This window comes from Pholcus phalangioides, unplaced genomic scaffold, assembly GCF_987345545.1.
Source record: "Pholcus phalangioides strain wild (caught in Gottingen) unplaced genomic scaffold, Ppha-v1.0 ptg000015l_1, whole genome shotgun sequence".
Taxonomy (NCBI): domain Eukaryota; kingdom Metazoa; phylum Arthropoda; class Arachnida; order Araneae; family Pholcidae; genus Pholcus; species Pholcus phalangioides.
Window position 1 is genome coordinate 59,305,440 of NW_028301608.1, and position 21,567 is coordinate 59,327,006.

Consider the following 21,567-nt stretch of genomic DNA (forward strand, 5'->3'; position numbering starts at 1 on the left):
ATTTATTCCTATGCAAGTACAATCAGGATTCAATCAAAAATATTTGCACATCATTAAAATATTGTATTTATAATGAAGTACATTGCTGTTCCAACAACAAATGTTGTCCATATAAATTACATTCATTGCTCATGAAAACTTGTTTTGTCAACACAAATTTTTATGGAGGTTTTTCTGCAATTGTAAGTGAAGTATTGAAGAATATGTTAGAGTAGTGATTTGCCTAAGTAGTTAAGTCATAACGAACAGCAATAATTTGTGATTTACAATAGGGCTTTGATTATCCAAGCTAAGTGGAAGTCCAATAGTCAAAATTTCAGGTAATACAGATGTTAGTGTTATTAGACTTGAAATAAATGAGGGCATTACAGCTAGACACCAGTGGTTCCCAAACTTTTTTTCTATTGCCCCCTCCAACCCAAGCCAACCCATAGGACCCTATGTTATACCCGTAGCTTTTATCGCCCCCTTGGACCAGTCTGTCGCCAACCAGGGGGTGATATTGCACACTTTGGAAGACACTGACCCACACAAACAATTTTTTTACCACTTCACATTTTATTTTAAATTCCTCCCGAGGTAACAAAAAGATCATATTTAATTCCCCTGTTGGTTCGAAAGAAACCATAGCAATACTTACATTTTATAAAAACCAATCAATGGAAATTTGTTGTTGAAATTGTATGCATATCAGTGGATCTACATCAGTGTTTCTCAAAGTGGGCAATATCACCCCCTGGTTGGCGACAGACTGGCCCAAGGGGGCGATAACAGCTACGGGTATAACATAGGATCCAATAGGTTTGCTTGAGTTGGGGAACGATGAGAGAAAAATATTTCTGAAGGGTTCGATGGAACAAAAAGTTTGGGAAACTATGATCTACAGGGTGAAAGAGAAGTCCTGTAAATTATAAAAAATAATAAATCAACCAATAGATATAAAAAAGGTGCAGTTTGCACTAAAATACTTATGTGGTCTAGAGTTTTTTTAAATAAATTAAAGAATATATATTTAAATTCACTCACAGGTGGCGTGTATTACAAAAAACATGGCATAACACATAAAACATGACTCAAGTAGTGCATAATTAGTGTTTATTTTAATTTGTATTACATAAAACTATCACATTTCGGTATGAGCACCCTTTTGCTCGTTTAGACGTAGCCCAAGATGGACAGGGTGCTCGTATTGAAACATGGTACTTTATGTAATAAGTAGCACAGATTGTAATAAAAATTGATTATGCACTGCTTATGTCACATTAAGTTTATAGTGATGCAGCACCAACTATGGGAAGATTTTATTGTAATTAATTTTTTAAAAAACTTTTTGTCTTCACAAGTATTTTGATGCAAACTGCACATTCCTATGTGAATTGGGCAATTTTTTAAACTGATTTTTTAAAATATGCCCAGAACATTTTGCCCACAATATACAGTCAAACCTTGTTAGTGCGTCACCCGGTTAACACGTCACTCCACTTACCGGGTCGCTTTTTGGAAGTCCCAATTGTCCTCAGGCAGGAACTAGCACAGCTATGGCTTACTTCGTTTAACGAGTCACTCCGCTTACTAAGTCATATTTTTGCTCTCCCGAGAGTGACTCATTAATGAGGTTTGACTGTATATCCTCACCATTTTTGGTGCTTTAGCATGTTTGTTGAGTGTAGTAAACACAAAATTTGAAATACAAGCATAGATACAGAGTCTGTATTGTATCATTGCATACTAAGCTCATCAGATGATGAGAATTGGTTAAATTATCGTACAATGTGTTATAAACATATGAAATAAATATGGTGTGAAATTGCTTAAAAATTACTATGGCTACGCTTTTAGAAATAGTCGAAAGACTATTTTTAATGTCTCTAAATCATTCTCTCTCTATCTTTGCGTAACACATAAAGCTCTGAATCGTAGTTGATACAGTTTATCATGATACAAAATGTTTTGTATGTCATTTTACTGCACCAAAATACTTTAAAATCAATTGATGGGAAAAAATATCTTGAAACCTGAAACTTGATGAATCAAGGCTGGGATAATCAGTCCTACTGTACATGAAATTTTCTGTGTTAAGATTTAACAAGTCATCTGAGTATATTCAGCATCAGAACACACAATATGGCGTCTATAGGTGTCACGTCCAGACACGACTGGTTGTTTTATAAATATTTTAAATACACGTCTAGGTGCCCCATAAATTTATAAATAGTTTAAAAATTCATTAGAATTGAAGGAATAGATATATTTGAATGCGGTTTATGGAAAAACTATTCTCATGATAATTTTCTTTGGTGCAGAAAAAAAAAAAATTAAGGTAGGAATGATTAGATCTGAACAAAACAACTTCACCAATAGTGCTTTTCCCACCATCACAATGAAAACCTTACAATGAACTTATGTAAGCGACAACAACAGGAAAAGTCAGAAATTTTTGACAATCCTGCATTTTATTGGACTATGATTTGTATAATTTCCAGTAACTTGCTTCAGTGCAGTGCCCTATATCTAAAAATGTTTGAACTATTTTTTTCTCGTACTAAAAAAAATCTCCCTTCACAAGAGTAACTGTTTTGTGAACTGCACATTCATAACAATATCTTTTAATTTTTATGAATTTTCGAACTATTTGTGAATTTATTGGACACCCAACATATAAAGTTGAATTCTAAAATTCTCAGTCTGAATTGTATAATATAATGGTGTGAATTCTTTATAAATTTTTTCTCTCTCTTATTGTATTTACATGTGTTGTCAAAAATATTGCAATAATGTTTCTTTAAATTAACATGCTAAGCACTGAATTTGTGAATGCACACGTTATAAACTGGTATAAAAGCAAATACTGTTACACTCACACTGTTCTGAATTGGTATGAGCACAGTAATCCTAGTATATGGAGAGAATTTTTTTCCCCTTACCTTTTATATATGTGAGTAGAAAACTTCAACGATTTTGCTTTTGGGAATTGGGCCCCAAAAGCAAGCAGCATGGATAGGGGGGGGGGGGGACCAAATCACTTTTGAACCAAAAAAATTACTTGGTGCTTAACATGTTAATAGAAAAATGTTTTAATCCTTCGTAAATTTTGTTTTAATCTGGAAAATTCCATTTTTAATTGTTACATTTTATGAGTCTTGTAAATATGTGTTTTGATTGAGAAACCAAAAAACGTGTTTGATGAAAAAATAAATAAAGAAAAAGTATTCTTGTTGAATAAATATCCTTGAAAATATTCTGTTCCATTCTTCAGCTGCAGAAAACTCATTTGTAGAAAAACATTAATAGCAAATTTCTATATTTTCACACTTTTCTTCTATATGTTATTTTCCCCCATAGCATAACTATCTGTAAGGCCTGGCCTATTGCTTAGTTTTGTAGCAAAAATAAACTTCTTTAAAATTTATGAAGCTGAAATTCATGATACAAATTGGACAAGAAGTCTTGGACATATTTTAAAAATTGATAACAAATCAGCCATTGACATAAAGTGCACACAGTTTGCATTAAAATACTTACCATGGTCTGGAGAGAGAGAGAAAGAGCAGAGCTCTACAACTCTTTTCCAGTCGCGAGCACTGCCTGCACCTATCACCAAATTGTGTGACGCAACTTGCCATAAATATTAATTATGTTGACTGTTCATGTTTCATTTCTTATTTCATCACGTTTTCAGCAATGCAGCACTATCTTTGTGTGAAAAATTTTAAACTTTATTATTTATTTTCAAAAACTCACCATCTCTTGATAAGAATTTTGATGCAAACCACACCTTTTCATGTCCATTGATTGATTTGTCATTACAGTGATCTCTCACTTACATATATATATACTAGGGGGCTCTGCCCCTGCTGCCGTTGGTGGCCAACCCCCTCCCTTTCTCTTCACAACATATCTTGTTTATTTTGTCCCACTTCATCAGCGTGCTATGGAAAGGGACATGTGAAAGCATCGGCTTACTGAAGAAGCGAATTTTGCAATGATAAAGCAACAAAAAACAAATGTGATTAATCAAGTACCTCCAGAAAACTTGCCCCTGGGGGGTCCCCAGACTCCAATTCACTGAATTTTAGTGGGGCCCAGACTGGATTCATCTTGGGCTACAGATGTGTTGCAAATTTTACAATGTTAAACAATAAAAATCAATGAGATTCATCAAGGGACACCCAAAATGAAACCTGCCAACATTTCTATGGCGCCCGACCTGGAGGCTTGTCTGACATCTCCCCGGTGAGGAGCCATGGAAATTTAAAATTTTTATAAATTTTGCAACGAATGAAATCCAGGGCCCCCATCCAGTAGCGGGGACCCAATACGCAGATTTTTAGTGGGGGACCCAGACTGGATTTATCTCGGGCTTCTGCTGTTGCAAATTTTACAATCTTAAACAACGGAACAACAGAAAAGAATGAGGTTCATTCAGGGCCCCCAAAATGAAACCTGTAAACATGGGGCCCCAACTTGAAAGCTTGTCAGTCATCCCCCGCTGAGAGTGCAATGAAAAATTTTCATTTGTATTCATATTATTCTTATCACTTTTTGATTTTTCACACTGTAATTGAAGGGCCCATGTAAAGCTGGTTTGGAGGCTCGCCATTTATTCCAGCCTAAGGGCCCTGCTGTAGGATGTGGGAGCCTCTCGGTACATGCACATAACTTGGTCCAGATGGGTCCCGATATATGCTAGAGTTAAATGAAAACTTGACCTAAAATCGTAACCAATTTCCATAACAGAAAATCGTAACAGATTTCCCTCACTCAAAAAACGTCACCAACTTCCGTCCCTAATTTCGGTTGCATAGAAACAGGCCCTTTTTGAGAGTTTGTGATTTTATATTATAGAGTAGATACACACCATCTCTCGCTTACACATTTCTTTCAGTTATAAGGCAATTTAAAAAGTCAAAGAAATATAGCATATATAATATGTGTTATTCCCTTTTATATATGTCTCTCTCCCCTATACTGATGCATAAGCGAGAGATCACAGTCTTTTTCTAAATGTGTCCAGTACTTCTTGCCTACCCTGTATTATAGCAGGCTCTCTATAGTCCGGCCTTGCATTAGTCTGGCATTTTAAGGCTGGTTCTCAACATGTATGGAAGAGGAAAATATGTCCTTATATAGAAGTTTATACTATTCAAATGAGTGTTTTTCCCCCAACTACCTAACCAGTAATCCGGCACAACTCAGGCCTGATATGTGCTAGATTAGTTAAGGTTCCTATAAAAAAAAAGAGCAGACTTGTTATCGATCTTTGAAAAAAATAAACTTGTTTTCTGCTCCGAGATACATTTTGTTAAAAAAGAGCAGGATAGGGGACAGCAACTGGCTATAGTGATAATACTGGCATTATGCTTTCAATCGAAGATGATAGATGTGATAGAGGAAGTCAGCAAGGAATTCAATGAGATCTAGAATCAGGGCAGTCCGCTTATATTATGGTATGAATGGGTAATCACCACTACTCTTCATATAGGTAGCAAGGTATGAATTAGAGTATCTGACAGAGTATCTCGATTCACAGTTTGAAATCCATGAACTGATAATGTCATTCAAGTAAAGTCATAAGTTTTATAGTCATTTAAATTTTATTAAAATTCAAAATGGTGAATCATAATTAAGAAGTTTAGAGCGTTCTTTATTTTTAAAATTTTTTACATGGAAAGAAAAATACTGATTTGTTATCACAAGATAGAGTTCTGTACAAAAACCACATTGCAGCTCCCCCTTGCCTCTTGTTTTTCCTTATGGACCTCAAGAGACTCACACTCATAATGTCTTTGTTTTCCTAGTAAGTACTATCTGAATTTTCAGAAGCCAGCAGCAGAACCACCTTTCCTGTAATCCACATTTGTAGTAATTTTTCCATTCTGCTTCAGTATTGTTAGAATTTCACTTCCTTCGTGATCTTCTCTGGCTTCATGACCATACCTTGCAAGTCTATCCAAATATACCTAGAAAATGAAAACATTGAAAGTGTAAATTAAAGGGGGGGGGGAACCCCATAGGGCAAATAAAACACAGCTTGAAAAAAAACATACAGCAGGACTTGTAAATTCAAATTTTTACGCGAACTTCCCTTTATGATTCTAATCTAATTTAATGTTGAAACTACCTGTTTCATCAGGTTATTTTTTTTCTCAAATGTTCTGGATAGTTCAAAGTTGAAGGGATTCCAAGAAGTAGAATCATGATTTTGGTACAACTGAACATGAGCCAGGGCCGTCTTAAGAGCATCATGGGCCAAGTGATTTTTCCAAGGCCCTACCAGGCAAATTCTTGACAATTTCAACCAGATCTCATTTTTGTAAGACGCATTTACTATTGAGGCCCGGGTGGGCCCATGCCTTAAGACGGCACTGACATAAGCAGTTAAACAAAAGTCTAACAATATATGCCAGACTTGCTTCCAGAAAGTTGTTGAACAATAAATAATGGCAAACACTCCCTGGGTTACATCTTCATTACACAACAGGTTTTAACCCCAACTAAAATCTGTGGCTAGAACAGCCATACCAGGGGCGTAGCCAGAAATTTCGTTCGGGGGGGGGGGAACCAAAGTGACAGAACAATGGATTTGGCCATCTTTTTCCCTTTTTTCGGTCATTTTCTCACATTTCGGGGGGGGGGGGGGAGACCAGACCCCCAAGTCCCCTCCCCTCGCTACGCCCTTGAGCCACACTATCATTCTGCCTGCTGACCAACGTGTGGGTCTGTGAATGTGTCTTTACTAAAGGAGTTGTTAGTCAGCATGAGCAGATGGTTTTCAGCAAAAAAATTGATGATCAATCCTGTACTGCTGTGGCGGTCCAGTGGTCATAGTTACAGACTCGCATTGCAAGGACCCGGGTTTGAACTCCACTATTGCCACATTGGTGGTCAGCTAAAGTTGGTTTTTTGTGGTTCCCACCTTTAAGGTAGGAATATAAACCAATCTTTTCATAAAAAGTCTCATCACAGAGAGCAACAGGCCTACAATGCTATGATTATTCAATCATAACACTTCATTCATATAGGGAGATAGACAGCTTTATTTCTTAGCCCAATGTATCACGGAAACACATATTTTCTGGATATTATGCAGAGTATACTTCAGTGCCTCATGACAGTGAGTGAAATAAGAATGGCAGGGTCATGTCTCCAGTGGTGTAGATGGTAGCATGCTTGCTGGTTTGCAAGAGGGCCTGGATTCGAGTCCCAGCAGAGACCAGATGACTTTTCTTTCCGAGTTCACCTCTGCATAATATTTGGAAAATTCTGTTTACTCCACCCATAGTAGAAAAATTGATGGAGATGTCAGTACTATAACAGCCAGAGTAGCATGGTGGTAAGATGCTCGTCTACCATCGTGAAGGTTTTTGTCAGGGTCCCGGGTTCGAGCCCTAAGGGTGGATATAGATAAGATATTTTCCCTGACGAACTCGAGGCGACCACCGATAGACAGCACCTTCACTTCCAACCCATCTCCTAATGGCAGTAAATTGCGATATGGCCAGAGTTGGTGTTTGGTGAAGTAGTAGTAGTACTATAACAAACATTTAGACAGAGACAAAATTTCACATCGGGTTCCCACCACACATTTTCCAGCATGGCCTGGGTCTTCTTCAATTACCTACTTATATCTTCTTTTTTTGACAGACCAGCGAGCCATGATCTGATTAAGAGGAAGAGAATCAATCCTGCTGTGGAGGTGGGGGGAGAATGTGAGATGCACCATTATTAATGATTTCACATCATTAATGTTCTAATTGTAACTGTATAGATTAGTTAAACTAATCACTTCTAATCACCGCATAGGCCCACATCAATATCCCTGGCTTGACAGGATGCCTTTGTTTGGTAATACCCCTGGTAGCTACAATACAATGCACAATGTGTCAAAGAAACTATCTAACATCTTTTTTTTTTCTTGCACGGTAAATATTTTATGCAATTATTTTGTGATTTTAATACAATAAAACATCTTCATGAGAAAAAATCTTGAAACTGGATTCACTGTATATAAAAGAACACTAAGCTCATATATTACCCTCGGAAAATCTTTTTCATATTGTAGGTAACGTGGCATGAGCTGGTGATGAATTCTAGGAGCGTCAGCAGCAGTTTTCACATCTTGTTCAAGCCACATTATCCTCATGATGTTCTAGATAAATCAGGAAAACAAATATATTGGTATCTCCTATTAGGAAGGTCTAGAATTGAGAGTAATCCAATTGTGAGCAGAAAAAATGTTCATTCAAAATGTTGACTTCCAAGCACATATACCACTAATGAGCATGATATGTACAGGGGGAGGGGGGCATGTGACCAAAACTTGTTTACTTCATAACAAACGAAAGTTGACAGTTTCGTCAAACTGTACTGTGTTTGTCTGATATAAGCAAAAATTATTATTCTGCGCACTTTAATGCATTGTACATCAGACTACTTTACCATCTTATTTCATTTTTATACGAGTATTAATTTTATTAGAATGAAGAGTTGAACTCAAAAGATTTCCATTGTACAACACCTCTGGGATGTTAGGTTTGCCTTAAGATACAAGTTGAGAAAGAAATTAAACTCATAAGGAAAGATAGAGCTGTATTTTTACACAGTGAATATTTCACTGATAGTTCATTATTCAAATGCTTTTGATTAAAGTAAGGTAAATTGTCATTTTCCAGCAGGATCTTTACCCAGTAGGATTTTCAAACTGCCAGGGCCTTGGCCCCTCCATCCTATATCCTGCGGGACAGGTCGGGAGAGTGGCTGGATCAGCTTATCCAGTAAGAGATTCATATAGATCTCATTCAAATCGACAGTACTATAGATACAGTAAAACCCCTCTTTAGCAACCAAATAATAATTTCCCAATGTATAACAAAAGTATGCATTTCAAACTCTTGATTAATGGTCATCCCTCTTTTTTTTGTCTTGTTGGTGTCTGTAAAAAATAGGTTTTACTGTATATGGGATATAGGGTGAGATTTTAATAAAACTGGTAAAAAATTCTTTGAACAGTGAGTAGTCTTTTCTTGTCTACAATCTATTTTCTGCTATTGACAAATAGTAATTATTTGAGATTTCATTGATTAAATTTTTGGTGCTTAAATATTCCAGTGCTTCATGGCCGGAGATACGGAGGGGAGGTGGGTAGCCCCCCCCCCCATGCCTATGCAGTGCTTGCCTTCAACACGTTGTGTTGGTAAATTTTACCATGTTTAATTAAATACATAAGTAGAAAGAAATTCAAAGCTTTTTTAAAATCATGTTCGCAGGGATTTAGATAACTAGAAATGTAATAAACATTATCCAGAAAAAAAAGGCATAAATCTATAAATCTGCCTGCTGTAATGAAATTCAAATCGTCACACCCAGGTGACAATACATACTTGCACAATGGTTGTGATTATACGTGTTCCACCCATTCCACCTAAAACCATCTCTACTTCACCATCCTCATTGATTAAAATAGATGGCGACATGGAAGATATTGGCCTTTTTCGGGGTTCTATAAAATTCCTGGTGGATGGCATCTCTTCGAAATAGTTGGTGATGTTTGGTGACGTAAATTCATCCATTTCATTATTCAGTATAATTCCTGTTGATGGGGATAAACATAAACTTCCAAAACTGTAAGAAAAAATAAAAAAAAGAGGAAAAACATAAACATTTTTCAATTGGAGGTAATGGAGGAATGCATCTATACGAAATTTTGCAACCTTTAAAAAAAATTAATAGAAAATTAATGAACATATTTATTGTATAATGATTGATTCAAGAAATTTGAGATTTTAAAATGAAATTTAATGGAAATCCATTTATTAATTTCAGAAAGTAAATGTTTTCAGTTAACCTAAATTTTTTGTATTTTTTTTTAAAATGAATGTAAAAAAAATAAATAAATGATGTTCTAGAGAAATCAATTCAAAATTTTTGATAAATCAGTTGAAAATTTTGATATCCAGCCTTACTTGTAATGAACACTGATTTTAGCAGAGTATACTTAAAACAAGTTTTCAAATGGTTTTAAAACACAAATTTTGAGGAATTTCTTCATAATCATATCTCAATCTTCTTATCTGTAAATTTACCTTTCTGCAGTGTGGAGGTACAACCGATAATGATCCCTTTATTTCTGTGGAAGATGTTATAGCAGGGGTTTTTTGGGTAATGTAAAAAACCTCTTTGCACATTTTGTTTCTCCTGTTATATAAATCCTATTTTGCTAGCAAAAAAACTTTAATATGAAGTAAAGATTACATTACATTCCTGAATATGAAGTTATTTATCCCTAAGAATCTAATTTCCAGAACACTTTTAGTGCATATTTTTGAATCTTCATTATAAGAGGGTCTGAATGCACAACCTTATTTTCCAGTTTTGAGAGTGCCTTTTTTGCTAATAAAATTTCACCAATTTTAAGGAACACTCTCATACATATATTTCATTTTATGGGGGGAAGAGAAAGAACATGTGACAGATTGAAGTAAATATGGTATATAAGAAATCAAAATTTTGAAGAAAAAAAAATAAGACTGGAGCCAATACTTACTATGTATTGACTGTACTTGTTACAGACACAGCATCACCATTTGGTGCCAGAACCGATACATGAGAAGTGCCGTAATCTACATCAACATTCTGTAAAGGATTATAATATTCTGGAGGGGATGTTGAGTCATCTGATATTCTCATTCTGATGTCATCCACGAAGTTTTTGTCGTTCAAATCCTTAATGAGCTACAGGTAAAGATAAAAAGTACTGTAGCATATATATCATTATTTCTTCTAATGGAATTTGAGCATGCTGTAGTAAATAATGAAAAAAAGATCAGAAACCTTTCTTATACAATAATGAATGAAATACTCAATGTGTGAATTATGTTACATTTGTTGAATAAAAAAAAAGGTAAATGAATTATAGATATACAAACAGTAAGTCATTGGAATAGCTGCTACACTGGGTAGAAGCAAGACACTAAACATTTATCTGAATAGTGATTCAACAAACATTTTTGACTAGGTTATGTGCATCATTCCTATACTTTTTAAAATGTTTGATATTATTTTACTTTTATTTTTCTTTATTATTTCATTTGATTCCACAATGTTTATATTATCAGCTTTTCTCCATTTCTTAACTTGAATGAGGTTTTTAGGAAGCTTACATAAAATGAAAAGAAGATTAGATAATAGGCATATCTGAAATTCTTGCGAGTCATGTAGATCTGGAAATGAACTCATGAGACAAATAAAAAAAAATGATTAGAGAAAGATAATTTTTTTCAGGCTAGATAAATAGCATTTTTCTTGTGCTAGCACAAACATCAAGATATCATTTCCCCCCAATTTTTTTTTCTTTTCAATACTCTCACCATGAAATACAATTAGTTTTCAATCTCAATAACAGTTTTCACAAATTCAGTCTGAGTTTTCTTTATTGTTTACACTGCCAGTCAGGATCCCTAAATTTATAGGGTGAATGATTAAATGTTTTTTTAGCAGTTTCATCGAATTTGGAATTAACCAAGTTCGACTGCACCTTAAAACTGACAGAATGCCAAGACATAAATTTTTTAGAGTTATTTTTATTATACATCTTCAAATTTGTTCAGTTCACACTTCATAATACAGAAATAGCTTCGACATGCAAGATTACAATACTTCTTGAAAAGGTATCACGTTCATATCCACAGACATCTTTCCCCTCTCTAGATTTTTTACATACATAAAACACATTGATAGAGATCCAAAAATAATTACCTGATCAAGATTGATGAAAGCTGGATCAGCAAGCTTGGTTCTGTATGCGAAACCAAACTTGAAAGATTCAATGAGGCGATGGTAAACAAGGACAGCAGAATCAACATCGACCATTGCTTGAGCAGTGATATTATATCCCTGCAAGAGCTGTAGTATAAGAGATATGACGAGGCCACTTGCTGGAGGAGGTACACTAAGCAGGGTTTTGCTGGCTCCATTCCAATTAAGAGGAACTTGAACAGGTTCTCTTATTTCTGGCTGATATTGCTGCAGATCTTGTTTTGATATTATTCCCCCTAAATATCATATTAAAGTGTATAAAGAAAAGAGAAATAAGGACTGGACAGATCATACGGATCTCTTGGAAATACATAAGAATCATATTATTATTAAAAAAGTCGGGGTGTAATGTGATAGGCCTCCTCGTGGTGCACCCTGGGTAACGCCAAATCTATCACACGTCATTGTCATCGCTTTTTGTGCTCATATACTTCACCTTCAATAGCCCAAATTACATGTTTATTTCGACACATCTTGCAGTACATGTCTTGCGTCTCGTTTTGTCCTGTACATGTTTTTGTCTTTTGTGTCCAACCCCTCATTGTGGGCCCCGCTCAGGCGGGGAGGGGTCCTCCCGGATGGGGCATTGCTTCTAGCGTATGCTCCATCCGGGACGCTGTCTACCTGCGTGTTTGCCGTGCGTGGAGACCCGTAAGGCTGGAGATGGGGATCCTGGTTAGCCTGATGCGCTAGCTTTGGCCTCGGATTCAGCCGAAACGGGAGGCTTGGATTAGCCCCGTCCAGGTCAATCGGCTGTGGTCGCCTCGGTGGCTGAAGGGGTTACACTACTGGGCAGGTAGAGGGGCCGGGCCTGCCGGACGTCGTTGAGGTTTGTTGGTGCTGCTTCGCGACGATCTTGGATCTTGAACGCGTCTGCTCGCCTGCTTTGGTGGTGTATAGCTCCCACCTAACCTGACGTTGCTACTAACTTTCGCCGGTTACGTGTGCGCGTCCCCTCGTAGGGCTCCATGGTGGGCATGGTGGGTGGGAGTGGAACAATACCCATTCAAATATGGGAAAAAATCAAAATGCACCAAAACGTCAAAGAACTGCTTCAAACCAAACACATGTCACTGTAACTGCTTCAAATTCATCAACTGTCTCATTTTTCTTTCTGCACTCTTCAGATGCCGAAAAACCGCTGGCCAAAGTATCACCATTTGTAATAGATAAAGCTCTCTATGGCACAGTTGGTACCTTAAAATCGGTGAAGGCCCTTCGTTCAGGAGACCTTCTCATCGAAACTAACACATCCAAACAAGCCGAACTCATTCAAAAGCTCACATCTCTCGGAGACATTCCAATAACAGTCAAAATCCATCCCACGTTGAATTATTCACGTGGTGTCATTTCAGATAATAACTTAATTAACATGGATGAAGAAGAACTAACACAAGAGCTGGCGTCTCAAGGCGTAACATCTGCCAAACATATTATGAGCCGCAAAGATGGCAATCCAGCTCCCACACGAAACATAATTCTCACATTCTCATCACCAACATTGCCGAAAGATATCAAAATAGGTTATTATAACCTCAAAATCCGGCCATACATTCCTAACCCTGTTCGATGCTTTAACTGCCAAAAATACGGCCACTCACGAACGGCGTGCCGCAGCCAACCCACCTGCGCAAAATGCGGTGAGAAGGACCACATTTCGGACAACTGCACTAATTCACCATTCAAGTGCGTCAATTGCGGTGGCGAACACCCCGCATTTGACAGAAAGTGTCCGAAACGGAATGAGGAAAAAGAGATCCAGAAGATCAAGGTCCTCAATAACATCTCATATATCGAAGCACGCCGTCGTATAACCTCTAACCAAACTCCAATAGATAATAGATCATATTCTAATATGGTAACAAATCCATCATCAGCTAATATGACTAACAATGTTGTCACCAAAGCATCCGTAACAACTCAGACTGAACCAATAGCTGATACATCAACTCAAACATCATCATCTAACCAACCGTGTAATAGTTGTGGCTGCTGTTGCTCTGCTGGATTTCGGAGGGAGTCCACTACCTCCGAAGAAGAGGCAGGAAAAGCAACAGTGCACACATTCAAAAAACCTACTGGTACTAAACCCAAGATTAACTCTGGAAATAAATCTAAAAAGACCGGATATTCAAGAAAAGCAATACAGAGAGCAATAAAATGTCCCACCCTCAAGAATGTGTCACTAATTGATGACAAGTCAATTGGTGACATGGATCTTGATAATCTATCAGAATCTGGTGGTACTCGCCGGAAACTAGACCGGAATAAATTTAAAGACCTCGAACCGTCTACTTCTACCTAATTTATGGCCAACATAATTCAATGGAACATTCGTGGTCTTAGATCCAATTACGAAGATCTCAAGGATTTGATCAATCGCTATCATCCTGTTTGCGTGGCACTCCAGGAAACTTTCACGAAGCCCTCGGAGACATGGAACATCAGGCGACATTCCCTGTTTCGTATTGATTACGATGACGGGAGTAGGGCTTGCCGCGGTGTTGCTCTGCTGGTTCCACATCATGTGTCGTCGCGCGTTTTAACGCTGCGCACGAACCTGCAAGCCATCGCGGTGGAAATCTCTACAGCCCTAAGAATTACCATCTGTTCCATTTATTTGCCACCAAATGACACCATCTTACAGAGAGATCTAGAAGATCTGATTGATCAATTACCTCCACCATTTTTTCTTCTTGGAGACTTCAATGCACATAACATAATATGGGGTTCTAACAGCAACACCCCTCGTGGGGAAATGGTTGAACGGCTGTTAGACGACATGGACCTTACCATCATGAATGATGGCAGTTTCACTCATTTCCATGCCCCAAACAATAGTTTCACTGCAATAGATCTATCGTTATGTTCACCCACACTCTTGCCCAACTGGTCCTGGTCGGTTGATCCAGACCTCCACGGGAGCAATCATTTTCCTCTAGTGGTTAAGTGCCTCGACCGACGCCATAGCATACCTGAGGGACCTCCTCGGTGGAAGCTTGTGGCCGCCCGATGGGCTGACTTCACGGTCAAGGCAGAAATCACGGAGGATATGGTTTCGCAACCCGACGTTGACCATTGTGTCGACCTTGTGACCAGTTGTATGATCTCAGCAGCCAATGAAACAATACCCAAAGTTTCCTCGAAACTTCCTAAATTTCCTAAACCTTGGTGGAACCACGAATGTAGTCTTACGATTAAAGCACAAAAGAAAGCATGGAGTAGGTTCCGGCGGTATCCTACCCATGATAATAAGTTGGCATTTTTAAAAGCAAAGGCGATAGCAAGAAGAACCAGGCGCCAGGCTCAACGCGAGTCCTGGCAAAAGTTTACGACGGGAATCAATTCATCAACTTCATCCAAAATCATTTGGGACCGGATCCGAAAAATCAATGGTCATTATCAGTCTCATCCCATCACCATTTTAAATACCAATGGCACTATCATCAGCGATGTGAGGGATATTGCTGATACCATCGCCGCCCATTTCGCCACTGTCTCCAGTGATGCGAATTATCCCCCATCGTTTCATCCCATTAAATCATCAGCCGAACGTACATCGTACACCTTCCGGCCTTTTACACCGGAGGGGTACAATTCATTGTTCACCCTTCATGAACTGACGACGGCCTTGCAGCGAAGTCCTGACTCAGCTGTAGGGCCCGATGCCATTCATTACTCCATGATTCGGCATCTCTCACCAGAATCACTCTCACATTTACTCATATTATTTAATCGGATCTGGGTCAGTCATTCATTTCCTGACACCTGGCGAGCAGCCATAGTTCTTGCATTCCCGAAGCCTGGCAAAAATCCTCAACAACCGAACAGTTACAGACCTATTGCTTTGACCAGTTGTCTATGTAAGCTCATGGAACGCATGGTCAACTATCGCCTTATGCACTACCTTGAGGTTAACAATATTTTATCTAAACATCAAAGCGGCTTTAGACGGTTCAGGTCCACAACATGCAATCTGTTACGCCTTGAGACATCAATAAGACAAGCATTCGTAAAGAGGGAGCATATGATAGCCATATTTTTTGATATAGAAAAGGCCTACGACCGTACTTGGAGGCACGGAATTCTTTCCGACCTCTATAATTGCGGCTTGCGGGGCAACTTGCCCATTTTCATTAAGAACTTTCTCGCTCGACGCATCTTCCAGGTACGGATCGGAAGCACATTATCAGCTCCCCAAATCCAAGAACAAGGTGTACCTCAAGGTAGCATTTTAAGCGTTACACTGTTTATTTTAAGACTCAACGGGGTGTTGAACCAACTCCCGTTGTCTGTCACTGGCGCACTCTACGTGGATGATCTGTTGATGTCATATCAGTCAGTAAATATGAGGACAGCCGAGAGACAATTACAAACCGCACTCAACAAGATCAGCAAGTGGGCACATAATAACGGCTTCTCATTCTCCGCCGACAAAACCGTCGCTATGCACTTTTGTCGGCGTCGAGACCTACATGATGACCCACAATTGTTTCTAAACAATAGTCTAATACCAATAGTAGAAAATACAAAATTCCTCGGCGTCACATTCGATAAAAAACTGACTTTCAAACCTCATATTGCGCAATTAAGAGCTCGTTGCATGAAGACGATGAACCTCTTGAAGGTCATCTCGTCTACATCATGGGGAGCAGACCGTAAGTCACTCCTCCACTTATATAAAGCTCTAATAAGATCGAAGCTCGACTACGGCTCCATTGTATACGGGTCGGCACCTCGGAGCTATCTGAGTGTGCTCGACCCAGTCCACCATCTCGCCCTGCGGATTTGCTCTGGAGCTTTCCGGACATCTCCAATGGAGAGCCTGTATGTCGAATGCAACGAGCCATCACTGACATCAAGACGCCAAGAACTTTCCTTGAAATATTATATCAAAATGAAGTCTTTACCAGGTCATCCACTTCATCGTGTCATTTTTAATCCGTCATTTCATAGACTTTTTGCTGCTCGACCTTCATGTGTCCCATCTTACGGTCTTCGTATGAGGGCACTTGTAGAAGAAATACAAATAAACATCAGTCGTGTGGCCCCAGTTGCTTGGCAACTGGCACCATGGGAGCAGTCTCTGCCAGATGTCTCTCTTTCATTATCGTTATACCCTAGAGCCACCACAGCAGATGTCATATATCGACAGATATTCTTCAGGCACAGGGGTAGGTACAACAGGTACTTCCCCATATATACCGACGGCTCAAAAAGCCCTGGGCATGTCGGTTGTGCCTACATCTGCTGTGAGGAGACATCTTTCAAACTATCAGACACATTCTCTATTTATTCGGCAGAACTGTACGCAATCCTTCAGGCTCTACGTCACATACGACGCAAACGCCACCGACGATGCATCATTTATAGCGACTCTCTCAGCGCATTGCAAGCACTGTGTTCCTTCACTTTTCACACTCATCCATTTATTCATGCCATTTTTCATGAACTGCATCACCTCATTCATCACGGTACCACAGTAAAATTTTACTGGGTACCAAGTCATGTAGGAATACCGGGCAATGAAAAAGCAGACAACGCAGCTCGAACAACAACTAACATCGATAATAGCCTTTTGGTACCTGCCAGTGACCACTTCTCAATCCTCCGGGAAGTGATGCATCGCCGCTGGCAGGATCATTGGAACAATCAAGTAAATAATAAACTTCATGCCATCAAGCCCACACTTGGCCATTGGCGTTCGAGCTGCAGAACTAACCGAAAGGAGGAAGTTTTGCTTGCCCGGTTACGCATAGGACACAGTCGCCTCACACAATCATATTTATTATTACGAGAGAGTCAACCAGAGTGCCCTCATTGTCAAAGTCCATTGACCATTGCTCATGCTTTTACTTGTTCACATCATCGTCATCATTTCACGACCGCTTTTGGTCAGAGTCATCTTTCACTTCATGACATTTTATCTGACAATAGCGATGCATCTCGCATTTTTAAATTCATCAAGGCCATTGGTTTATATGACAAATTATAGTTTTTACAATTTATGTCATTGTTTTACGTTTCATTTTCCTTTTTATATGTTTTAGTTTTTTGACACGACAAAAGGACATTTTTCTTATTTGTATGTCATGTTTTGGCACAGTTTGGCCAAATTGGTCCTTGCGCCAAAAAAATTCAAAATCCAATCCAATCCAATTAAAAAAGTCTGGTTCGTTTAATACAGCAAAGAACATATAAACTTTGTTACAAGGTTATATTGATCATAAACACATTTCAAGAAGAGTTAAGGCTAATTGTTATAAAGAATACCCCCCCCCCCCCGCAAAAAAAATTAGGTTTTATTGAGTGATATATAATAATGAAAATTGAACTGATATATATTTTACTAATATAAATCATAAACAAATAGATATGGAACATTAAAGTCTTGGTTTTTCATTTAGATAAAGCCCATAGTCCCATGGGTGAAAGTATTTTCGATCCAATGATTTGCACAAAAACGTAAATACAGAATGTAAGTCCAATCATTTTCAAACATGGAGTGCAATGCTAACAATTGATCACACACTTTCTTGTTACTTTTCTGGTTTGAGCAAGAATCTCAACTTATGGAAATTATTATTATGTTAATGTGTAAGTATATTTTTATAAATTGCTGCCAATAAACTATATCCAAATAATAAACAACAAACAACATTTTAACACTGAGTTTAATACCCCCCCCCCAAAAAAACAAAGAAAAAACAAAACAACCAGGTGCGCATGCTCATTATTACATTACATAATTCTATAGTAAGTTATATTTCTAAATTGCTAAATAGCTCTGCTAGTTTGACAAGAAAGTACATTGTATACACTCACCGCACTCTTTGATATCTTTAATAAATCCATCACTAAGCTCCCCAGTATACAATACATCTGCTCCTTTATCTGCAATCAGTGCTAGAGTATGCTCTAATCGTGGTCTTTTCATGAGCTCTCCTTGCTTGTACAGTTGCCCAGTTTCATTATTAAAGAACTCTTCTCTGCAATTGTAATAAATTGATATTCTTTCTGAGTGACTTTAAAATAAACAAAGCTTTGGAGAGCTTAAAGTCTATGCATAATATTTACATGCCTACTTTTGTAATTTATGTTTTATCAAATATATCATATACAAGAACTAAAACACAGCATTAATTATAATCAGCAGTTGATAAGTTTCCAAACCAATTTCCATATTAAATTATTTAGAACAACTAAAATATGTTTTGAATAGTAAAAAAAAAATATTTTCAATCAAATTTAATTTGCACACTTACAATTAAGCTTTTTGAAATTTTAATAATCAAATTCTAAAACAATTTTTTTAAATGCTTATTTAGTTTTGCTTCTATCAATAGTATAACCTCAATTTTACTTTCACAAATAATATGACTCAAGAAGCCCGGAAACTATTTTACAAGTTCTCACAAACTAATATAATGTGCATAACATTTATATGCAAAGTTCATTACTTCATGGATGGTATTTCATTGATCAAGTCCTTAAGTCTTTCAATTTTGTCTGCTAAGTGTGAGCCAACTTTGAAACCTTTTCTACATATGTCAATAGATGGTTGGATGAGATCACCCCAGTCTAAATACCCATATTTCTGATGAACTAACCAATAACCACTGAGTTCACCAGGAACTGCAATCGACAGCCCACCTGGAAAATAAATATAAAAGATGTGCGAAAAAATATATTTCAGCAATTCTCACAATTAAAAACTCTAGCAGAAACAACAACACATTTCAGTGTATACATGTACCATATTCCACACATAATACAGCAAAAAAATAAAAATAAAATAAATAAAAAGAGAGAGAGAGAGAGAAATCAAAGGACAGCAGTTTTTTGATTTAGATTAGTTTTCCAGTGCATTTTTACCAGCATGCCCAAAAAACGTTTTGATCACTAACCAGTCCTGTCATTTCAACTTTTTCTGGGGAGGGGGGGGGGGGAGGCGGCAAAGAACATATACTCAATATATATATAAACCCAATGGCCAAAAAATTATATACACCCTGCTACTCACGAATAATATTGTGTGGCCTCTTCTGGCTCTGAGACAACTACAGATATTCTTCTAGACATGGACTGTATAAAATGCTGAAACCGTTGAGGAGGAACATTAGCTCATGCTAACAAATTGGCAGTTTTTAATTCCCTCAGATTAGAAGGTGGTTTTGGAGCTTTAAACAGACCTTTCAACCTCGTCCCACAAATGCTCGATTGGGTTGGGACTGGGTGACTGGCTGATTGGGTGACACTGAAGCAATTAAAAATTTGAATCATGTTACTCAAACCACCCTGAGATAATTCCGGCCCAGTGGGAGGGTGCATTGTCCTGCTGGATATATATATAGCCCTCAACATCAGCAAAAATTGTGGCCATAAATGAGTGTACATGGTCAGCAAAAATGTGGAGGTAGGCGCAGGCATTGATGGATGTTTCCAATGGCAACATCATCATGAAAATGCTCCGCAGACTGTACTTCTGCCGCCACCTGCTTGAAAGAGATGTAGGCCCTTAAATAAAAATTGGGTCTGGCGCTCTGAATGAGGGGTGTTCCTAATTTTTTTGGCACTGAGTGTATTTCACCTTGTCTGTCCATTTCGATTGTATTTTTAAAATTTTGGAAAAGTTAAGAGAGAGGGCGATTGCACCACCCCGCTTCCCCAAATGATGGCCTTCCATTAACCCTTCAAACTGGTTCAGAAATTTAAATGCCAGGGCCCTATTCACCATATTAAATAAAATCAAACTTTGTGCAGCTCCGCTGAAAATAATTCATATATTTTTCAATTTTAATTCTAAAATTGTAAAAGAAAGCTATGTTTTAGTAAAATGTCTAGTTTATGCAATAAAAAATTTACTGTGATTATTTTAAAGAATAGTGGTAAAAAAATTCACTCGCTGTGATTTGCCATCCGTACTGAGATCCATGCAGAAGGGTTAATGAGTTTTGATATTCAATTTATTCATCTTATTAACCACTTTCTAGTTTTAATTAAAAGTGTATTTTGTTTTTAATTCTTGAAGTAATTTTCTATAACTTAAAATTTTCTTCATAACTGCTTTGCAGTTTTTAAATATTTGTCCAGAACTTAGTCTTTTTCTCTTTCCGAGGTCTCTCCCTCTTTGTCATTTAAGATTGATCTTTCTGTTTCCCAAATCTTAAACACATTTTTCATGGTATACTCAAGTACTTTGATGTGCCCATAATATTTCCATTCACCTCAAGAAATTATAAATAAAGATTTGATCGTCAAATGATGATTATGATGCCATTGCTATACCTGTCAAATACTCTCAAAGAAATTTTGAACAAGTGCTAAAAATGAATAAAATTGTGTTCAACAGTAATGAGCCTCCTTTCCTATCATGTAGACTTTTCTAAAGTCCTCTTAGTTGTAAAAAAAAAATGAAATGGTTTAAATTTAATCCAATAACCAATCAATTGATCACCTTCTAAAGACAATGACTTGTTTCCCTGGAACATATCTTGTGTCGCTGCAATTGGAGCAACTTCTCTGGCATCAATGATTTCAGACTTTTTCTCTCCACTTAAAGGGGAAAATGAAATTTCATTAAAGGCTGTTAGCAAAGTTTTATTTTTTTTAATTTTAACATCTAATCTTCTAATAATCATGTTTTAATCATTCAAAAAATAAATTAATTAAATAAAGTTTTTTTTTAAACTGGAAATTTTTGTTAAAATTTTCTAAATGTTGATCAAATGACTGCCTTTTATATACATGCAT

General features: G+C 37.4%; 1 protein-coding gene across 3 annotated transcripts in view; it reads right to left on the reverse strand.

Annotated features, from left to right (window-relative positions):
• Window positions 1-5,623: 5,623 nt before the first annotated feature.
• The window catches only part of LOC149076321 (scoloptoxin SSD14-like), a 36,856-nt gene continuing 20,912 nt past the window's right edge, over window positions 5,624-21,567 (reverse strand). For all 3 annotated transcript variants that reach the window (XM_089243884.1, XM_089243886.1, XM_089243885.1), the window contains exons 4-11: window positions 21,272-21,369; window positions 19,275-19,467; window positions 18,640-18,803; window positions 11,755-12,050; window positions 10,544-10,731; window positions 9,381-9,621; window positions 8,036-8,149; window positions 5,624-5,960 (exon numbers count right to left, since the gene is read on the reverse strand). In XM_089243884.1, coding sequence (XP_089100010.1) covers window positions 5,817-5,960; window positions 8,036-8,149; window positions 9,381-9,621; window positions 10,544-10,731; window positions 11,755-12,050; window positions 18,640-18,803; window positions 19,275-19,467; window positions 21,272-21,369 — 1,438 coding nt within the window. In that variant the 3' untranslated portion in view covers window positions 5,624-5,816. The remainder of the gene's footprint in view (window positions 5,961-8,035; window positions 8,150-9,380; window positions 9,622-10,543; window positions 10,732-11,754; window positions 12,051-18,639; window positions 18,804-19,274; window positions 19,468-21,271; window positions 21,370-21,567) is intronic.